This window comes from Heptranchias perlo, chromosome 7 (assembly GCF_035084215.1).
Source record: "Heptranchias perlo isolate sHepPer1 chromosome 7, sHepPer1.hap1, whole genome shotgun sequence".
Taxonomy (NCBI): Eukaryota; Metazoa; Chordata; class Chondrichthyes; order Hexanchiformes; family Hexanchidae; genus Heptranchias; species Heptranchias perlo.
This window is the reverse complement of record NC_090331.1, coordinates 80,879,337-80,898,279: the sequence shown is the minus strand read 5'-3', so window position 1 is coordinate 80,898,279 and position 18,943 is coordinate 80,879,337. Positions and strand designations below refer to the sequence as shown.

The following is an 18,943-nucleotide window of genomic DNA, read 5'->3' as shown; positions in this document are numbered from 1 at the left end:
TTGGTTTATAAATAGGCACATGTAGTCAAGAAGCAATAATGAATTTATATAAAATGTTGGTTAGGCCACAGTTAAGGTAATGCGCGGAGTTTTGGGCCCCCCATTATAGAAAGGACTTGAAAGTCATGGAAAATATACAGTGTAAATTCACCAGGATGAGAAACTAGTTACGAGGACAGATTTTCAATCCTTTTTTTATGCATTCTCGAAATATGGGTATCCCTGACAAAGATGGCATTTATTGCCCATTCCGAGTTGCCCATGAGAGGTGGTGGTGAGCAGCCTTCTTGAACCACTGCAGTCCGTGTGTTGAAGGTGCTCCCACAGTGCTGTTAGGTAGAGAATTCCAGGATTTTGACCCAGCAACGAAGAAGGAACAGCGATATATGTTGAAGTCAGTATGGTGTGTGACTTGAAGGGGAACTTGGAGGTAATGGTGTTCCCATGTACCTGCTGCCCTTGTCCTTCTAGGTGGTGGAGGTCCTGGTGTGGGAGGTGCTGCTGAAGAAGCCTTGGCCAGTTGCTGAAGTGCATTTGGTAGATGGTACAAACTGCAGCCCCGATACGTCAATGGTGGAGGGAGTGTATGTTTAAGTTGGTGAATGGAATACCAATCAAGCGGACTACTTTGTCTTGGTGTTGAGCTTCTTGAATATTGTTGGAACTGCATCTAGCCAGGCAAGTGGAGAGTATTCCATCACACTCCTGACTTGTGCTTTGTTGGTGGTGGAGAGGCTTTGGGGAGTCAGGAGGTGAGCCACTTGCCACAGAATACACAGCCTCTGACCAGCTCTGGTAGCCACGACATTTATGTGGCTGGTCCAGTTGAGTTTCTAGTCAATGGTGAACCCCAGGATGTTGATGGTGGGGGATTCGGCGATGGTAGTGCCGTTGAATGTCATGGGGAGGTGGCTAGGCACTCTTGTTGTAGATGGTTGTTGCCTGGCATTTGTGTGGCGTGAATGTTACTTGCCACATATCAGTCCAAGCCTGGATATTGTCCAGGTCTTGCTGCATGAATTGTGAATGGAGACCATTTCCACTGGAATAGAGATTTAATATTACTTTTTTAAAAATTATATAGGGTTTTGATACACTGACTAGGAAAAGACTATTTTGTCTAGTTGGGGAAAATCAGTGAGAAGGGGTGTCCTGTTTAAAATTGTCACTAGGGGAGAGGGTAGAAGAAGCGTTTTATGCAGGGAGTTGTTAATGTATGGAATTCTTTGCCACAGGGAATGAGGGAGGCAGAGACCATTGTATCTTTTAGGGGAAAGATGAAAAAATACTTGAAGCCGGGAAAGAGCTGGGCTGTGGGATTAGTTTAGGATTGCTAAGAACATAAGAAATAGGAGCAGGAGTAGGCCATACAGCTCCTCGAGCCTCTCCGCCATTCAATCAGATCATGGTTGATCTTCAACCTCAACTCCACTTTCCTGGACTTCCCTAGACTCAACGATTCAGCATCCACAACCCTCTGGGGTAGAAAATTCCGAAGAGTCACAATCCTCTGAATGAAGAAGCTCTTCCTCAACTCAGTCTTAAATGGCCAACCCCTTATCCTGTGACTATGCCTCCTAGTTCTAAACTCTCTAGCCAGGGGAAGCAACCTCTCAGCATCTACCTTGTCAATCCCCCTCCGAATCTTGTGTTTCAATGAGATCACCTCTCATTCTTCTAAACTCCAGAGAGTATAGGCCCATTCTACTCAATCTCTCCTCATAGGACAACCCCCTCATCCCAGGAATCAATCTCGTGAACCTTCATTGCACCGCCTCTACGGAAAGTATATCCTTCCTTCGATAAGGAGACTAAAACTGTATGCAGTAGTCTAGGTGACGTCTCACCAAAGCCCTGTACAATTGTAGCAAGACTTTCTTACCCTTGTACACCAACCCTCTTGCAATAAAGGCCAACATGCCATTTGCTTTCCTAATTGCTTGCTGTACCTGCATGCTAACTTTTTGTGTTTCTTGTACAAGGATACCCAAGTCTCTCTCAACACCAACATTTAATATTTTCTCACCATTTAAAAAATATTCTGTTTTTCTATTCTCCCTACCAAAGTGAATAACCTCACATTTCCCTGCATTATATTCCATCTGCCATTTTCTTGACCACTCACTTAACCTGTCTTTATCCCTTTGCAGACTCCTTGTGTCATTCTCACAGCTTACTTTCCCACCTAGCTTTGTATCATCTGCAAACTTGGATACATTACACTCGGTCCCTTCATCTAAGTCATTAATATAGATTGTAAATAGCTGAGGCCTAAGCACCGATCCTTGTGGCACCCCACTAGTTACAGCAAGACAACCTGAAAATGACCCGTTTATCCCTACTCTCTGTTTTCTACCCTTTAACCAACCCTCAATCTATGCTAACATGTTACCCCCAACCCCACGAGCCCTTATCTTATGTAACAACCTTTTATGTGGCACCTTATCGAATGCCTTTTGATAATCCAAATGTAGTACATCCCCTTTTTCTACCCTGCTCATTACATCCTCAAAAAACTTGAAATAAATTTGTCAAACATAATTTCCCTTTCATAAAACTATATTGACTCTGCCTAATCATATTATGATTTTCTAATTGCCCTGTTACCACTTCCTTAATAATGGATTCCAGCATTTTCCCGACTACTGATGTCAGGCTAAGTGGTCTGTAGTTCCCTGTTTTCTCTCTCCCTCCTTTCTTGAATAACGGGGTTACATTTGCTACCTTCCAATCCTCTGGGACCGTTCTAGAATCTAAGGAATTTTGAAGGATCACAACCAATGCATCCACTTTCTCTGCAGCCACCTCTTTTAGAACCCTCTGATGTAGGCCATCAGGTCCAGAGGATTTATCGGCTTTTAGTCCCATTAGCTTCTCAAGTACTTTTTCTCTACTGATATTAATTACTTTAAGTTCCTCACTCTTATTAGCCTCTCAATTCCCTGCTATTTCAAGTATGTTTTTTGTGTCTTCTATATTGAAGACAGATACAGAATATTTGTTTAATGCCTCTGCCATTTCTCGATTCCCTATTATAATTTCTCCTGTCTCAGCCTCGGATGGTTCATTTTTCCTGTGCCGTTTTTATTTCTCAATGGATTGTGTATTTGTTGAGAATATTGAAATATTTCTTTAAATGTTTGCCATTGTTTATCAACCGTCATACCCTTTAATCTAATTTCCCAATCTATCTTAGCCAACTCGCCCTTCATACCCATGTAATTGGCTTTATTTAAGATTAAGACTCTAGTTTCTGACTTAAGTACGTCACTTTCAAACTCAATGTGAAATTCTATCATATTATGATCACTCTTCCCCAGAGGATTCTTTATTGTGCGATTACTAATAAACCCTGTCTCATTACACAATACAAGATCTAAAATAGCCTGTTCCCTGGTTGGTTCCATGACATATTGTTCTAGGAAACCGTCTCAAATGCATTCCATGAACTTATCCTCCAGGCTACCTTTGCCAATTTGATTTGCCCAGTCTATATGAAGATTAAAGTCTCCCATGATCTGCATTACCTTTGTTACAAGCTCCTATTATTTCATGATTAATACTCTGTCCAACGATACAGCTACTATTAGGGGGACCATAAATTATTTCCACTAGAGTTTGTTGCCCCTTGTTATTTCTTATTTTGACCCATATAGATTCTGCTTCCTGATCTTCCATCACAGATGTCGGTCTTCAGATAATTCGATTCACTCCACGTGATATCAAGAAACGGCTGAGTGCACTCGATACAACAAAGGCCACGGGCCCCGACAACATCCCGGCGGTAGTGCTGAAGACTTGTGCTCCAGAACTAGCCGTGCCTTTAGCCAAACTGTTCCAGTATGGCTACAACATGGCATCTACCCGACAATGTGGAAAATTGCCCAGGTATGTCCTATCCACAAAAAGTAGGACAAATCCAATCCAGACAATTACCACTCCATCAGTCTATTCTCAATCATCAGCAAAGTGATGGAAGGTTTCATCGACAGTGCTATCAAGTGGCACTTACCAATGACCTGTTCACCGATGCTCAGTTTGGGTTCTGCCAGGATCACTCTGCTCCAGACCTCATTACAGCCTTGGTCCAAACATGGACAAAAGAGCTGAATTCCAGAGGTGAGGTGAGAGTGACTGCCCTTGACAACAAGGCAGCATTTGACCGAGTGTGGCACCAAGGAGCCCTCGTAAAATTGAAGTCAATGGGAATCAGGGGGAAAACTCTCCAGTGGTTGGAGTCATACCTAGCACAAAGGAAGATGGTAGTGGTTGTTGAAGGCCAATCATCTCAGCCCCAGGACATTGCTGCAGGAGTTCTTCAGGGCAGTGTCCATGGCCCAACCACCTTCAGCTGTTTCATCAATGACCTTCCCTCCATCATAAGGTCAGATATGGGGATGTTCGCTGATGATTGCACAGTGTTCATTTCCATTTGCAACCCCTCAGATAATGAAGCAGTCCGTGCCCGCATGCAGCAAGACCTGGACAACATCCAGGCTTGGGCTGATAAGTGGCAAGTAACATTCGTGCCAGGCAATGACCATCTCCAACAAGAGAGAGTCTAACCACCTCACCTTGACATTACCATCGCCGAATCCCCCACCATCAACCTCCTGGGGTCACCACTGACCAGAAACTTAACTGGACCAGCCACATAAATACGGTGGATACAAGAGCAGGTCAAATCTGGGTATTCTGCGGCGAGTGACCCAATCTTGGTCACTTTGCAACCATGTCTCTGTAATTTTTATTAGATCAAACCCATTTATCCACATTTGTGCAACTAATTCATCTATTATGTTATGAATGCTCTGTGCATTCAGAAAGAGAGCCTTTAGTTTTGACTTTTTACTATTTTTTCCTGCTTTGACCTTATTTGCTGATGCACTATTATTAGTAAACTCTCCGTGCCTTCCTGCCACACTCTGCTTATCTTTACCCAAATCACTACACTGCTCTGTTGCCTGGACTTTTCTCATTGGATTTCTAAATTTCCCCTCACCTGACCCCTCCCCCTCTTTTTGTAGTTTAAATCCCTGTCTACAGCCCCAGTTACTTGATTCACCAGGACGCTGGTCCCAGCCCAGTTTAAGTGGAGCCCGTCCCTTCGGAACAGCTCCCTCTTTCCACAATACTGGTGCCACTGCCCCATGAATCGAAACCCCTGTCTCCCACACCACTCTTTCAGCCACGCATTTAACACTCTGATCTGATTGTCCCTATGCAAATTTGCGTGTGGCTCGGGTAGTAATTCAGAGATTATTAGCTTATTAATTTAGACTCTAGCTCCTTGAACTCCCTAAGCAGAACTCCTTCTTAGTTCTACCTATGTCATTGGTTCCTATATGGACCATGATAATTGGATCCTCCCCCTCATGCTCCAAGTTCTTTTCCGGATGCGAGGAGATGATATAACCCTGGTACTGAGCAGGCAACACAGCCTTCGGGACTCTTGGTCGCAGCTGCAGAGAACAGTGTCTACCCCCTGACTATACTATCCCCTACCACAACCACATTCCTTTTCACTCCCTCTTCTTGAATGGCCTCCTGTACCACGGTGCTGTGGTCAGTTTGCCCATTCTCCCCGCAGCCCTTGTTCCTATCCACACAGGTAGCAAGTACCTCGTACCTGTTGGACAAGGTCTAGGGCTGAGGCTCCTCCATCACTACATCCTGGGTCCCCATACCTGCCTGACTTGCAGTCACGTCCTCCTGTCCTTGATCACTGAACGAATCTAAACTACTACCTAACCTAAAGGATGTGACTGGCGCCAAAGTGTCCAGGTAACTCTCCCCATCCCGGATGCATCGCAATGTCTGCAGCTCGGACTCCAGCTCAACAACTTGGAGCCGAAGTTCCTCGAGTTGCAGACTCTTAATGCTTAAGTGGTTGCTCGGGCCCTCGCTGGTCTCCACCAACTGCCACTTGCTGCAGTTATACCACCTGCCCTGCCATCCCAATCTAACCTTTTTTTTATTTAATTAGTTAAGGTTTTTATTCAATCAATTGAACCACATCTGTGATTCTATAGCATGAGAAGTGTGATAAATCTAGGACATGGGGACATAACCTTAAAATCAGAGCCAGGCCATTCAGGAGAGAAGGTGGGAAACACTTGTTCACTCAAAAAGGGTGGTAGAAGTGTCCAACACTCTACCACAAAAAGCAGTAGATTCTATCTCAGTTAATTTTAAATCTGAGATCGATAGATTTTTGCTAGCCAGGGGTATTAAGGGATCTGGAGCTAAGTAAATGGGGTTAGGATACAGATCAGCCATGATCTCATTGAATGGCGGAAAAGGATCTGAATAGCCTCCTCCTGTTCCTCGATATTAAGGACTGAAGCCAGGACGTTCTGTGTCACACAGTGATTAGCAGACGTCCAGACGAAGCAGTGGAGGCAAAAAGCTACACATTTGGATGCCACGAAGGGCGGCACTTCCTGGATGACTTTACTCATGCGATACTCCCCCCTTCTCCCCGGTACCAGTGCACAGACCATGCCCTGCTGCAACACATTGTTCAATCACACTCTCCCCTCCCTCTGACTCATCCGGCTCAGGCTGTTTTTTTTCTTTACGTCAACAGTCTGCGCTGAGCGACGTCAGCCACCTAGGGGCTGTGCCAAACATCTGAACCGGGAGAGGGTATAACCGAAAGGGCAGACCAGAACAAAAAAAAAACTCCTAACAATAATTGAGGCGGAAATTATTTTAGTTCAAAATTGCACACTGTTGATAAAATTAATATCGGTAGTTTCGTTTGGAATTTGTTTAAACCGCTGTGCTGCTGAATGTTCCGAATGACGTCCCCCCCACCCGCCACGTGAAATAGCTATAATCCAGTTGGGTTGTCCCATTAATATCAGTAGCCTCCCCTGTATATTGAGACAAGTGGAATAGTCTCAGCGATACAAAGACTGTGCATGCGCAGTCAGTTCAGGTTCTCTTACTGTTGGGCACCATTTGTACGTTAGACAAGTACCTTTGCGTGTCACTGACTTTTACAGCTGTATTTATCTCGGTAAGTTTTTGATACGCCCTATTCGCTTCCACGTTCATAAATCACTCACCGCTTTGAACTTTGAAATAAAATAGTGAGAGTCATAACTTCTCTGCTGAGGGGGTGGGTAAAAGGAGAGTTAGAGGCGGAGGCGGCGGGGGGGGGGACCCGCGAGTTAGTACGGCGTTGCGTGGGCTGGAGCGGCGCGAGCCTTCCTTTCAACCCTTTTCTCCCCCCCCCCTCCCCTCCCCTCGTGCGGAGCCGCCTTGTGTCGGTTGGAAGCCGCTCGCGCGTTTGAAATGCGACCGGTTGGATCCTGTTTAAACCGAGGTGGAGATGCCGTCAGTGGAGGGATTGCGCGCGACGTGGCCTTGGGGGGGGGGGGGAGGGTGAAAAGAAAGACTTTCCAGTCTCTCTGGGCCTGCGGCAAGGCCGTAATAATCGGGATCCGATGTGACTGTCTCCCTTCACTGTCTTCAGTCTGGTGTTCATAAAAGAGCTGAAGGCGTTATCGCTATTTCCTCATACCTCAGGCTCGGGGCTTTTTAATTCATGGCCATGTGCTTCTCTGACGGACGTCTAGTGTGGGCGCTCGTGTTATTTGAGACACCGCCGGCTATTTGTAGAAGGGTTGGGGAGGAACATTGGAATTTGGGGTTGGAAGAGGAGGAGGAGGAGGGGGCTGTTTTTGTCACTCAATGATTTATGGCGCTGAGGTCGGGTGTGTGAAGTTGCTCAGGGCCCTGTTTATTTCTCCATTTCTCGTGTGGCATGCGCCTCCGCCATTACTGGTGCTGTTAACTCAAATCGCTGGCTTTCAACGCCGTGTTGGGGTTTGGTATCGAAAGACGAGGGAAGTTCTGCTTCCGAAATGGAGGACGTGAACCTGGAATTTTAGTCTCGTCCGACCGAGTGTGCATAACACAAGCCTGTAGTGATCACTGCGCATGTGCAACGTTTTTAAACGGTCCCTTGTTGTTCCTGGTTCATTTCCTGTAAAGCAAATGGTTGATGGGGTGGAGCAGACCTTGGGCAGCGAATGGGTGAGAAGGGATGGTGAATAGTCCTAAAACACTCCCATTCAGTCTCCCAAAAACGAAGTTTTAAAACTAACTTCTCTTTCCATCGAAAGAAAGAACTTGTATAACAAATATATAGCACATTTTTAATCTAGGTAAATATCACAAGGTGCTCCACAGGGTATTCAGACAAAAATTGACACTTAGCCTAGGAGGGGGTGACTAAGAGGTAGATATTAAGGAGGGCCTTAAAGGAGGAGAAAGGTGGAAGTTTAGGGAGGGAATTCCAGAACTTAGGGTCTAGATGGCTGAAGGTATGGCCGCCAGTGGGCGATGTGAATGACCCATTCTCCTAGCGCGTCTAAATCTCTTTGCATTAGATTGCACTCCACTACTGCCTTAATCTTTGCACAGATTTTAGTATCATCTGCTAATTTACTGACCATATTCCCAATACCACTGTCCAGGTCATTAATAAAAACAGTGAACAGTAGCAGGCCTAGGACCGATCTCTGGAGTACCATTAGTAACGTATCTCCAGGCTGATCCACACCCGTTTAGTACAACTTTTTGGCTGTGGGATTAAAGCCAATCCCTAATCCAGTGTATCAAATGCCCAAAGATTCTATCTTGTGAAGTAACCTAGTTTGAGGTACCTTTTCTATGGCTTTCTGGACGTTCAAGTAGACAGTGTCTGCTGTATTTCCCTCGTTCACTAACCTAGTGTCTTCATCAAAAAAATCAAATCAAGCTTGTAAGACATGACCTTTTCTGGAAGCCAAGTTGAGTATGTCTAATGGCCCCATCTCTTTCCCAGTGATCATATAGGGCATCTCTTAAGATCCCTTCAAACATCTTCCCAATAATTGTTGTCATGGTGATGGGCCTGTGGTTTCCTGGCTCTGATTTGTCCCTTTTTTTGAAAATAGGAACTATATGAGTTACTTTCCAGTCTAATTAGACTATCCCTGAATCTATTGAGCTATTGAAGATAAAGGCAAGGGGCTCACAGAGCACCTGTCCCATCTCTTTAAGCATCTGTGGGTGGATGTCATCTGGACCTGGAGCCCTATCTATTTTGAGATTTCCTATTCTATCCAAAATTACATTACTATCTAATATTTATCATGGTATTCAATACAGGGCAACCCACAGCTGGAGCATGAGCATTATCCACAGGAGTATAGACTGATGCAAAATAGTCATTTAGCAGCTCTGCCATGACCTGAGAATCCGTTTAAATCTTTTCTAAAACTTTTTATTGCAAAGACTGCCTACTTTCACCTTCATAACATGTGCCACCTCAGCCCATTGGATGCTAAAATGCTCATCCATGCCTTTCACCTTCAGACTCAACCATTTCTATGGTCTCCAGGCCTACTTCCCATCCTCCACCTTGCATATGCTTCAGCTCGTGCATAAAGCTGTTGCCCGTATCCTATCCTGCACCAAGTTCCCGCTTGCCCATTACCCCTCCTCTCTGACCTACGTTTGGCTCCTGGTCCCCCAACACCTCAAATGTAAAATTATCATTCTTGTTTTTGAATATGTTCATGGACTCGCTGCTCCCTGTCTCCATAACCTCGTTGAGCCTGCAAAATCCCCCCACTCCCCTTTCCTATGACCAACCTTCTGAGCATCTCCCCTCTCTTCGCCCCACCATTTGTGGCTATGTCTTCAGCCATCTAAGCTGTCGGCTCAGGGATTTTCTTCCTTAAACCCATCTGCCTCTCCTCCACTTTTTTTAAACCCTTCCTCAAAATCCCCCTATTTTTAACAAGCTTTTGGTCACCCCATCTAATATTTCCTTCTTTGGCGTGGGGGTCCACTGTTTCTGATTATGCCTCTAAAGTGCCTTGGAGCATTTTTTATGTTAAAGGTGCATTATAAATGCAAGTTAGTATATAAAGCAACTTCAGCTAACTGTCAAGCCTCTATGAAAAAAGGAGGCAAGTGTAGAAACTGGATTATGTCCCTGTGAAGGTGTCTTGGAATGTCCCCTTGTTAGAATGGTCTAGCAACAGGAGATCGGACATAGTGGACTGTTGAGAGATGACCCTTTTTAAAAGGCAGGAAGTTGATCAAACTTTTTAAAATAAGTGTCTCCCCTTGACTTCAGCTTAGGAGAGAATAAATGGTTGATTCTTTTATACAAGGATGGGAATTTTCAGAGTTGCTCTTGTGCATCTCCCAACAGTTTTTTTTAAGAGGTTGGAATGGAGTTAGGAAAATAACTGGTGAAAACGATTTTTTTTTAAAACAGGAGATCAGTAGACCCAATAAGCTTGTCTTTTTTTGGATCAAGTCCACCTATGCACCTTGTCACATTTTTCAATCTACTTTCTCCAGAAAGGCATCTACCTAATCCAGTACCTAATTTCAGAACATAATTGTGAAATACTTTGACAACATTTTGATAGAAGACATTATATTAATGCTCTTAAGAACATCCTGTAGTCTCTTGTGCACAGCTATTCTGTTTTCTGCAGTATATTGCCTTTCTGCCAGACTTCCATTCTTACTTTAACTTCCTAGTTTTTAACTTGGATATCCTACTATTTGAAGCCTTTGCCAAATGGCAATCAACTTTCAGTTCCCTTCATCTTGACCTTCAATTGAATAAGTTTATTTATTTCTAAAGAAGATGAACCCTTCCTTAAACTTCCCTCATGTTTTGTTTCCTCTCCTGCATACCTCTTTCTATATTTTTGGTAATCAGAAGTACACAAAACACACCAGGATTTGGAATGCTGTAACGTTTGCCTACAAAAGTCATTGTGGTTCAGATTCATTGTCTGAATTATTTTGAGATGTGATCTGGTGCTATTTATAAGCAAGGTTCTTTTAATAGTTATGGTTTGTTCATGCTTTGTACAGAAACAATACAACAACCCTGATTTTTGTATCCTCTGCTAACCTAGTCCAGTACTTAATTTGATTTTAATTTGGTTGGTATTGTAGATTTATCCACCATTATTTATAGACCTCTTTACTGAACAGTCAAACGTATGCATTTCATTCAATGCATACATCCCTCTTGATTTCTTCCATATTAGTTATCAGGGCCCCTAGAAGTAACACCTCAAGGCCAATTTCTGACAGTACCTACCAGATTTTGCAGCAAGAAAATAGTTTCTGTGACTGGTCTATCTGTGATACATTACTAAGAGTTCTTAACTAATTTTGAATTAAGAAAGATAATGGAAATTTTTATGGAGAAAAATACTCAGCTATAATTTGCCGAACCATTGCAATCAGATATTAATACTTTTTAAGGAAGCAAGTAGTGGTAAATTTAATTTTTAAAAGAAGTCACCTTACAAAGAAGAAAACTTTCAAAGCGCACATTCCCTTGCCCAAGAAAAAAAAAAATCTGGATTAAGGTGTACTTTGGAAGGGGGTGTACAGTGGTGTTCCCCAAGGGTTGGTGCTGGGACGACTGCTTTTCTTGATTATATATTAATAACTTGGACTTGGGTGTACAGGGCACAATTTCAAAATTTGCAGACGACACAAAACTTGGAAGGGTAGTAAACAGTGAGGATGATAGTGATAGACTCAAGAGGATATAGACAGGCTGGTGGAATAGGCAGACACGTGGCACGTGAAATGTAACGCAGAAAAATGCGAAGTGTACATTTTGATAGGAAGAATGAGGAGAGGCAATATAAATTAGAGGGCACAACTCTAAAGGGTACAGGAACAGAGATTATTGAAGGTGACAGCAGTTTGAGAAAGCGGTTAAAAAAGCATACGGGATCCTGGGCTTTATAAATAGAGGCATGGAGTTCAGAAGTATGGAAGTCATGATGAACCTTTATAAAACACTGGTTTGGCCACAACTGGAGTATTGTGCCCAGTTCTGGACACTGCACTTTAGGAAAGATGTGAAGGCCTGAGAGTGGGTGCAGAAGAGATTTACTAGAATGATCCCAGGGATGAGGGACTTTAGTTACGTGGATAGACTGGAGAAGCTGGGGTTGTTTTCCCTGGAACAGATATGGTTGCGAGGAGATTTGATAGAGGTATTCAAAATCATGAAAGGTCTAAACAGAGTAGATAGAGACAAACTGTTCCTGTTGGCACAAGGGTCAAGAACTAGAGGACATAGATTTAAGGTGATTGGCAAAAGAACCAAAGGTGACATGAGGAAAAACTTTTTTATACAGTGAGTGGTTAGGATCTGGAATGCACTGCCCGAGGGGGTGGTGGAGGCAGATTCAGTTATGGCCTTCAAAAGGGAACTGGATAAGTACTTGAAAGGAAAAAAATTTGCAGGGCTATGGGGATAGGGCGGGGGAGTGGGACTAGCTGGATTGCTCTTGCATAGAGCTGGCATGGACTCGATGGGCCGAATGGTCTCCTTCCGTGCTGTAACCTTTCTATGATTCTATAAATAATCCTATTAAGTAGTATTTAACTATTCACTAAATTAAACCACATGAAGCCACTAAACTACCATGAAAACAAAGGGAAAAAAACCCTTAACCTATGATAACAAAAAGGCCCAACAAGGTGCTGTTGTAGGCTATTGATAGCTGTCATTGAAGTCCTCAAACAGTGCAGCTGTATCTAGAGAAGTACAGCTGTTCTGGGAGTGTAACTTTTTCCTTGTCCTTCTGTTAAAATTCTTGCTAGTTGCAATTCTGCACAGGGAAGAGAAGCAATTCTGCCTAGCATGTATGCTGGGTTTTTTTTAACCTGCAATTTTATATAACAAAAAAAGATTTTAACATGTAGGGAGCATTGGAGGGGTGGAGGGTCCATGGTTGTGTGGTTCTGCAGCCACAGAATAGTTGGAAAATGGTTTTTTAAAATTTCATCTGTGTTGAGCTCTGTGTGTGTGTTTTCCTGCCACCTCCTACCTACAAATTTGGAGATTTTGCCGTGTAGAACACAATGCAACCGTTAAGTAGGAACAGGCTAGAAAGAAGGTGCTTTAGGGATCGGTCTAGGTTCCCTTTTTTTATTCATTCTCTGATATGGGCGTCGCTAGAAAGGTCAGCATTTTTTGCCCATCCCTCATTGCCTTTCAGAAGGCCACCTTGAACCACTGCAGTCCATGTGGTGAAGGTACTCCTACACTGCTGTAGGTAGGTAGATCCAGGATTTTGACCCAGTGACAGTGAAGGAATGGTTCATTTCAAGATCTATGGGTACAGCCTGTTACTTGGTCTATTTTAACCTTTTTAGAACTACTTGGTATTAAACTGCTCCTCTGCTGTTTCTGGAAATGAGTCCTGCACTCAAAATAGATTTTCACCTCCTTGATGTACTGTACTTGTATTCTAAATCAGTGCTTCAGTAAAAGACAATTCTTTTAATGGGCCAGAAATTGCTGGGAAGTCATGCCATTAGAATGACTCATTAACAGTGCTCGCCATTATTAATTTGTAAAAAAATCCAGGAATTTGCATAATAGAGATACGCTATGAGTTCCGATTCTCTGCAGATTGCTGGAAAATTTGTGTTGCTCAGCTGTGATGCTCCCTATTGAACTTAATGGCAATCGTGAAATTGCTGGATTTACGTCATTATGAATTATTCCTGCTGCAGCCATTTGGGGCTGGTAATTAATGCAGAGGACCCTGTTAATGATGTGATTTATGGTCCTGACATGACATTCAGCCTTGGAGGCCCATAAAGAAACCAATGAAGCTGTGGATTCTCTCCACAGATCATAGAGGTTTTTTTCATTCTTGGCGGTATTTTTGTGCCAGTTGTTCATCCACACTCCTGTTAGTATTGATGTGGCGATGCCGGTGATGGACTGGGGTTGACAATTGTAAACAATTTTACAACACCAAAAAATTGTGTTGTAAAATTGTTTACACCTGTTAGTATTGGAAGGCATTAATTTTCAGGACTTGGCTGTTTCGACGCTCAGAAAAGGGTCACTCATTCAAATGCAAATTAGATAGATTTCTTTCAGAAAATAACATTTTGGGATACAGTGTATGAGTAATTTGAGATTTGACATGGTAAATGTAGCATGCTTTGAACCTATGGTTCCCAGAGCTCTCCTCCACTGGGGTTTTCCTTGTTTTTGGGTCTGTTGAAGACTAATTGATGGAGATTGATTGCTATGATTAGTCAGCAACACCCTTATCATTGTATCATGCGACTACCGGGATGGTAGAAGGTGAACTAGATGGACCGTGGTCATTTTTTGTCTAGTAGTTCCTATGAAAGCAGTGCAATGACCTATCTGCTGGATGTTCCACTGTTGCTGATCATGATATCAAGTAGTGATATATTGTTGTAGTTTGTACTAACACGACTTGGTGGAGGGGAGGGCGGGAAGAAACGTGTTGGTGATTTGGCATCCCTGAAACCTGTAGAGTTTTTGTGGTGGTGTTACTCTGTCTATGTCCCACAGAAGCACCAAGTAAGCACGGATTACTTTTGCTCTTAGGAGGGGTATTAGTCAGGGCACCATGGGAACTATTGGATAATTTGAAATTTTTTTCGAGCCAAGAACCTCGTTCGATAACAGGAGTAGACTGTATCTCGTCATTCATTTGCTGGGACCTTGATTGGCTGCTGCATTGACCTACATAACTGTGCTTCAAAAGTAATCAATTGATTTTTAAAGCACTTTTGGGATGTAATAAGGCACTGCATAAATGCACGTTTTTGTTTTAGCTTAAGTGCTTATTACAGGTAGATGCAAGTTGTGAATTTTAGTACAATGTGACCAAATGTAAAAACATTTTTTATATTAATGATAATGACTTTTCTAGGTATGTGAATTTTTTAGATCAAAATGCAAGTTTTGCAAATGCCAGACTAATGTTTAGTTTTGAGGCAAATGACTGAATTTTCATTTTGTGAAAATTTCAGGGTACCTCCATGATGCTGAAATTGATTTTGATATTGTAGGATTTTATAGTGGCATTCTCTTCAGTGAGACATTCTTTCTGTGATTTACCACATTCTATTAGTGGTCTTAGTGAGGGTGTAGATATCATTTGAGTAGTGAAGTGTTTTCCTCCAGATCAGGGCTATGCGTTTTTTTAATTGGACCAGCAAAGGTGGCAATGTGTACACTGGTGTCACCAGGTCAGAAATCGGCACCACAAGTGCCTCCTCAATCTGAGGAGGGCACCACCAATAAAAGTATTGCGCAAGGTCCAATCAAACTAAAAGAAGCATGAAGTAAAACTAAATCAGGACCTCATTGTCATGATCAATTATACATTTTACATCTGAGGTGCCCACAGATTGTGGAAGGACTTGGGCGTTTCGGCGAACACTGCATTTCCCTTTCTGGCGCCACCTGGGCGCAGATGACTTCGGAAGAGAGACAGGCAGCCGGAGCGACCCTACCAGTAGAGCTTTAACTTGTGGGTGGCTGGTTCGGGGCAGACCCACAAGAAGGTCCTCCAACTTGCATCCCCCCACCTCAATGCACTGAATAGGGCTGTGCAGCTGAAATTGGGGAGTTCACTTTTTTGTGGGGGTTGCTGTGCAATGGCTAAAGGTGCTTTTGTTTTTCTTTAATAGAATTTTCAAATGTTAATGCAGTAGTTTTGCATAAAAGCATCTTTGGTGAAACTGCATGATTTCTGTTAAGCTGTTGTATTGTTTGACTTTCCATATTTGTTTCATCCTTGCTGTCCTCCAGGTGATACTGTAGAAGAACTTTTTTGTAGTCTCATTTTGTCCCTAATTGTACAACCATGTTACCTTTTATTAAACTAGGCACAAATCTGTGCTGTTTTCAATTGGTTATTTTACAACAACAACTTGTATTTATATAGTGCCTTTAATGTAATAAATCATCCCAAGGAGTGTTCAGACAAAATTTGACACTAAGCCACGTAGAGATATTAGGACAGGTAACCAAAAGCTTGGTTAAAGAGGTAGGTTTTAAGGAGCGTCTTGGAGGAGGAATAAGAATACTTTAGGGAGGGCATGCCGGAGCTTAGGCCTAGGCAGCTGAAGGCACGGCCACCAAGGGTGGAATGATGGAAATCAGGGATGCACAAGGGGCCGGAATTGGAGGCGCACAGAGTTGTATGGCTGAAGGAGGTTAGCGATAGGGAGGGGCGAGGCCGTAGAGCGATTTGAACATAAGGATGAGAATTGTAAGTTCGAGGAGTTGCCGGACTGGGAGCCATGAGACAGGGATGATGGGTGAACGGGATTTGATGCGAGTTTGGATATAGGCAGCAGAGTTTTGGATGAGCTTAAGTTTACGGAGGGTTCAAGGTGGGAGGAGAGCATTGGAATAGTAGAGTCTAGAGGTAACAATGGCATGGATGAGGGTTTCAGCAGCAGATGAGCTGAAGCAGGGGTGGAGACGGACGATGTTAGAGGTGGAAGTAGGCAGTCTTGTTGATGAAGAGGATATGGGGCCGGAAGCTCAGTGTCAAATAGGATGCCATGGTTGCAAACAGCCTAGTTCAGCTTCAGACAGTGGCCAGGGAGAGGGATGGAGTTGGTGGCTAGGGAACAGACGGTCTTCCCAATATTTAATTTGAGGTAATTTCTGCTCATCCATGTGTGACAAATCAGAGGTAGTTTAGAGTGTGGCAGGTGGGAGTCCAGCCAGGAGAGCGTTAGAATAATAGTCTGGAGGTACCAAAAGCATAGATGGGGGTTTCAGTAGCAGGCTGAGGCAGGGGCAGAGACGGGTGATATTACGGAGGTAGAAGTATTTTAAGTCCTGTGAACTTGCGGTGGCAGAAGCTTGGAACAAAGCGTGTGCATTAGAGTTGTAGTATGAAGCGTATTATTGGTATAAAACTTTAACTGCAGTGATTTTTAATGCAGTTTTGGTGCTATTTTAGTCGGATGCTATTTGATTTGATGTTTCATAACTCACCAAAATTATGAAGTATCTCTGGTAAGTTTACTGTCTTCTAATTCAGTCTGATATAACACATTTGACTTGGATTATATTAAATTAATATAGAAGTTCTGTTCTGAACTGAATCAGATTTTTCTGTAGGGGGGTTTATAACCTTTAATTCCCTCTCTTTCTTGGCAGGGTGTCTTTTATGAATAATCCAAAGCAGCAGAAGCCAACGCTAACTGGCCAGCGTTTTAAAACTAGGAAAAGAGGTATGTTACTGAAGTAAAATGTATCAAAAGACTAATTTGAAAATTACAGTTTAACTGTTTATAATTGTATACAATTTATAAAGTATGACCTGTTCTGCATTCTTGTAAAAAAAAAATGTGGACTTGGTATCAATTACTTGTTCATATCGTCTTCAATGAAGGCCATTAAACATAAAATCTACTTTTCATTGGAAGAAGGTGGTTGGACGAACTTGTTTTGGAAATATATCTGCCCTCATGCTGCATTTTCTTAGCTTCCCTGGGTTTAGAGAGCTGGTCGCGTGCGCTGCCAATAGTGCTGTGAACTAGGTAGCACTTGAATGTCAAACCATCTGTACCGCTCTGATGGACTCCACCTGAACCAGAATGGAACCAGAGTCCTAGCGAAAAGGATAAATAGGGTGGTGGATAAGGTTTTAAACTGGCAAGATGGGGGGAGGGATCTGGTAGCAATAACAAAAGCTTAAAGATAAAAGAAACATGAGATGAATGTGAAGGTCAGACCAGGGTAAGGAATTAAGATAACATGAACAGGTCAAGGAACAAATACAATTATAAAACAGAAGTGTAAAAGGACTGTTTAATAGTTCCTTTTATTATAATTTAAGATGATTTAAACTGCCTGTACAGCAATGTACACAGCATCCAAAATAAAACAGGGGAACTGGAGGCAATGATCTGTAGTGAGGAACCAGATGTAGTAGGAATAACTGAAACATGGCTACATAAAGAACAGGACTGGCAATGAAATATTGCAGGTTATAACATAATCAGAAAGGAGGGGTGGTGAAGTAGCTGTACTAATTAGAAATAACAATGGCAGTAGAAAAAAGAGACATAACTAACAAGGAAAGAAACAGAATCCATTTGGATTGAAATAAAAGGGAAGGGATTGATCACGCTAATAGGGGTACACTACAGCAGCTAATAGTGGAAAGGAGGTGGAGGAAGAAATATGTAAGCAAATATGTGGAATGAGTAAAGAACATAAAACTTCCATGATTATTATTCTAACTACCCCCAAATAAACTGGCAAGGGGTACAGGGAATGGAGTTTTTACAATGTGTGCAGGACTCCTTTCTTACTCAGTGTGTAAAAAGCCCATGAGAGGAAGCACTGCTGGATCGAATAATGGGAAATGAACCAGAACAGATGAGAGAAATAAGCGTAGGGGAACATCTAGGCAATAGTGATCCTAACATAAAATCAAAAGCAACATACTGCGGATGCTGGAAATCTGAAATGAAAACAGAAAATGCTGGAAAAGCTCAGCAAGTGAGGCAGCATCTGTGGGGAAAGAAACAGAGCTAACGTTTCAGGTCGAAGACCTTTCATCAGAATTGGAAGATGTTAGAGTTAGAGTTAAAGTTTTTAAGCAAGTACCGAACCAGGGAAAGGGGGTTGTGTGGCGAACAGACCTCGACTTTGCAGAGGCTGAATGCCAACTCTCCAACACCACCTCCTACTTCACCCTGGACCATGACCACACCACTGAACATCAAGCCATAGTTTCCCAGACGGTCACTGACCTCACTTCCTCTGGAGATCTTCCACCCCTCTCCACCTCCCCCCCCCCCCCCCCCAAACGGCCTCTAACTTCATAGTCCCCCAGCCCTGCACAGCACGCTTCTACCTCCTTCATAAGGTCCACAAACAGGACTGCCCTGGGAGACCTATTGTTTCAGCCTGTTCTTGCCCCATGGAAATTATTTCCTCCTATCCCGACTCTGTTTCTCCCCTTGTCCAGTCTCTTCCGACCTACATTCGCGACTCTTCCGACTCCCTACGCCACTTTAACAATTTCCAGTTCCCTGGCCCTAACTATCTCCTTTTCACCATGGACGTCCAGTC

General features: G+C 43.1%; 1 protein-coding gene across 1 annotated transcript in view; it reads left to right on the top strand.

Moving 5' to 3' along the window:
* The first annotated feature begins 6,914 nt into the window (after positions 1 to 6,914).
* Positions 6,915 to 18,943, top strand: part of LOC137323899 (eIF5-mimic protein 2) — a 34,005-nt gene continuing 21,976 nt past the window's right edge. The window contains exons 1-2 of the mRNA XM_067987956.1: positions 6,915 to 7,024; positions 17,018 to 17,091. Of these exons, the coding sequence (XP_067844057.1) occupies positions 17,028 to 17,091 (64 nt within the window). The 5' untranslated portion in view covers positions 6,915 to 7,024; positions 17,018 to 17,027. The remainder of the gene's footprint in view (positions 7,025 to 17,017; positions 17,092 to 18,943) is intronic.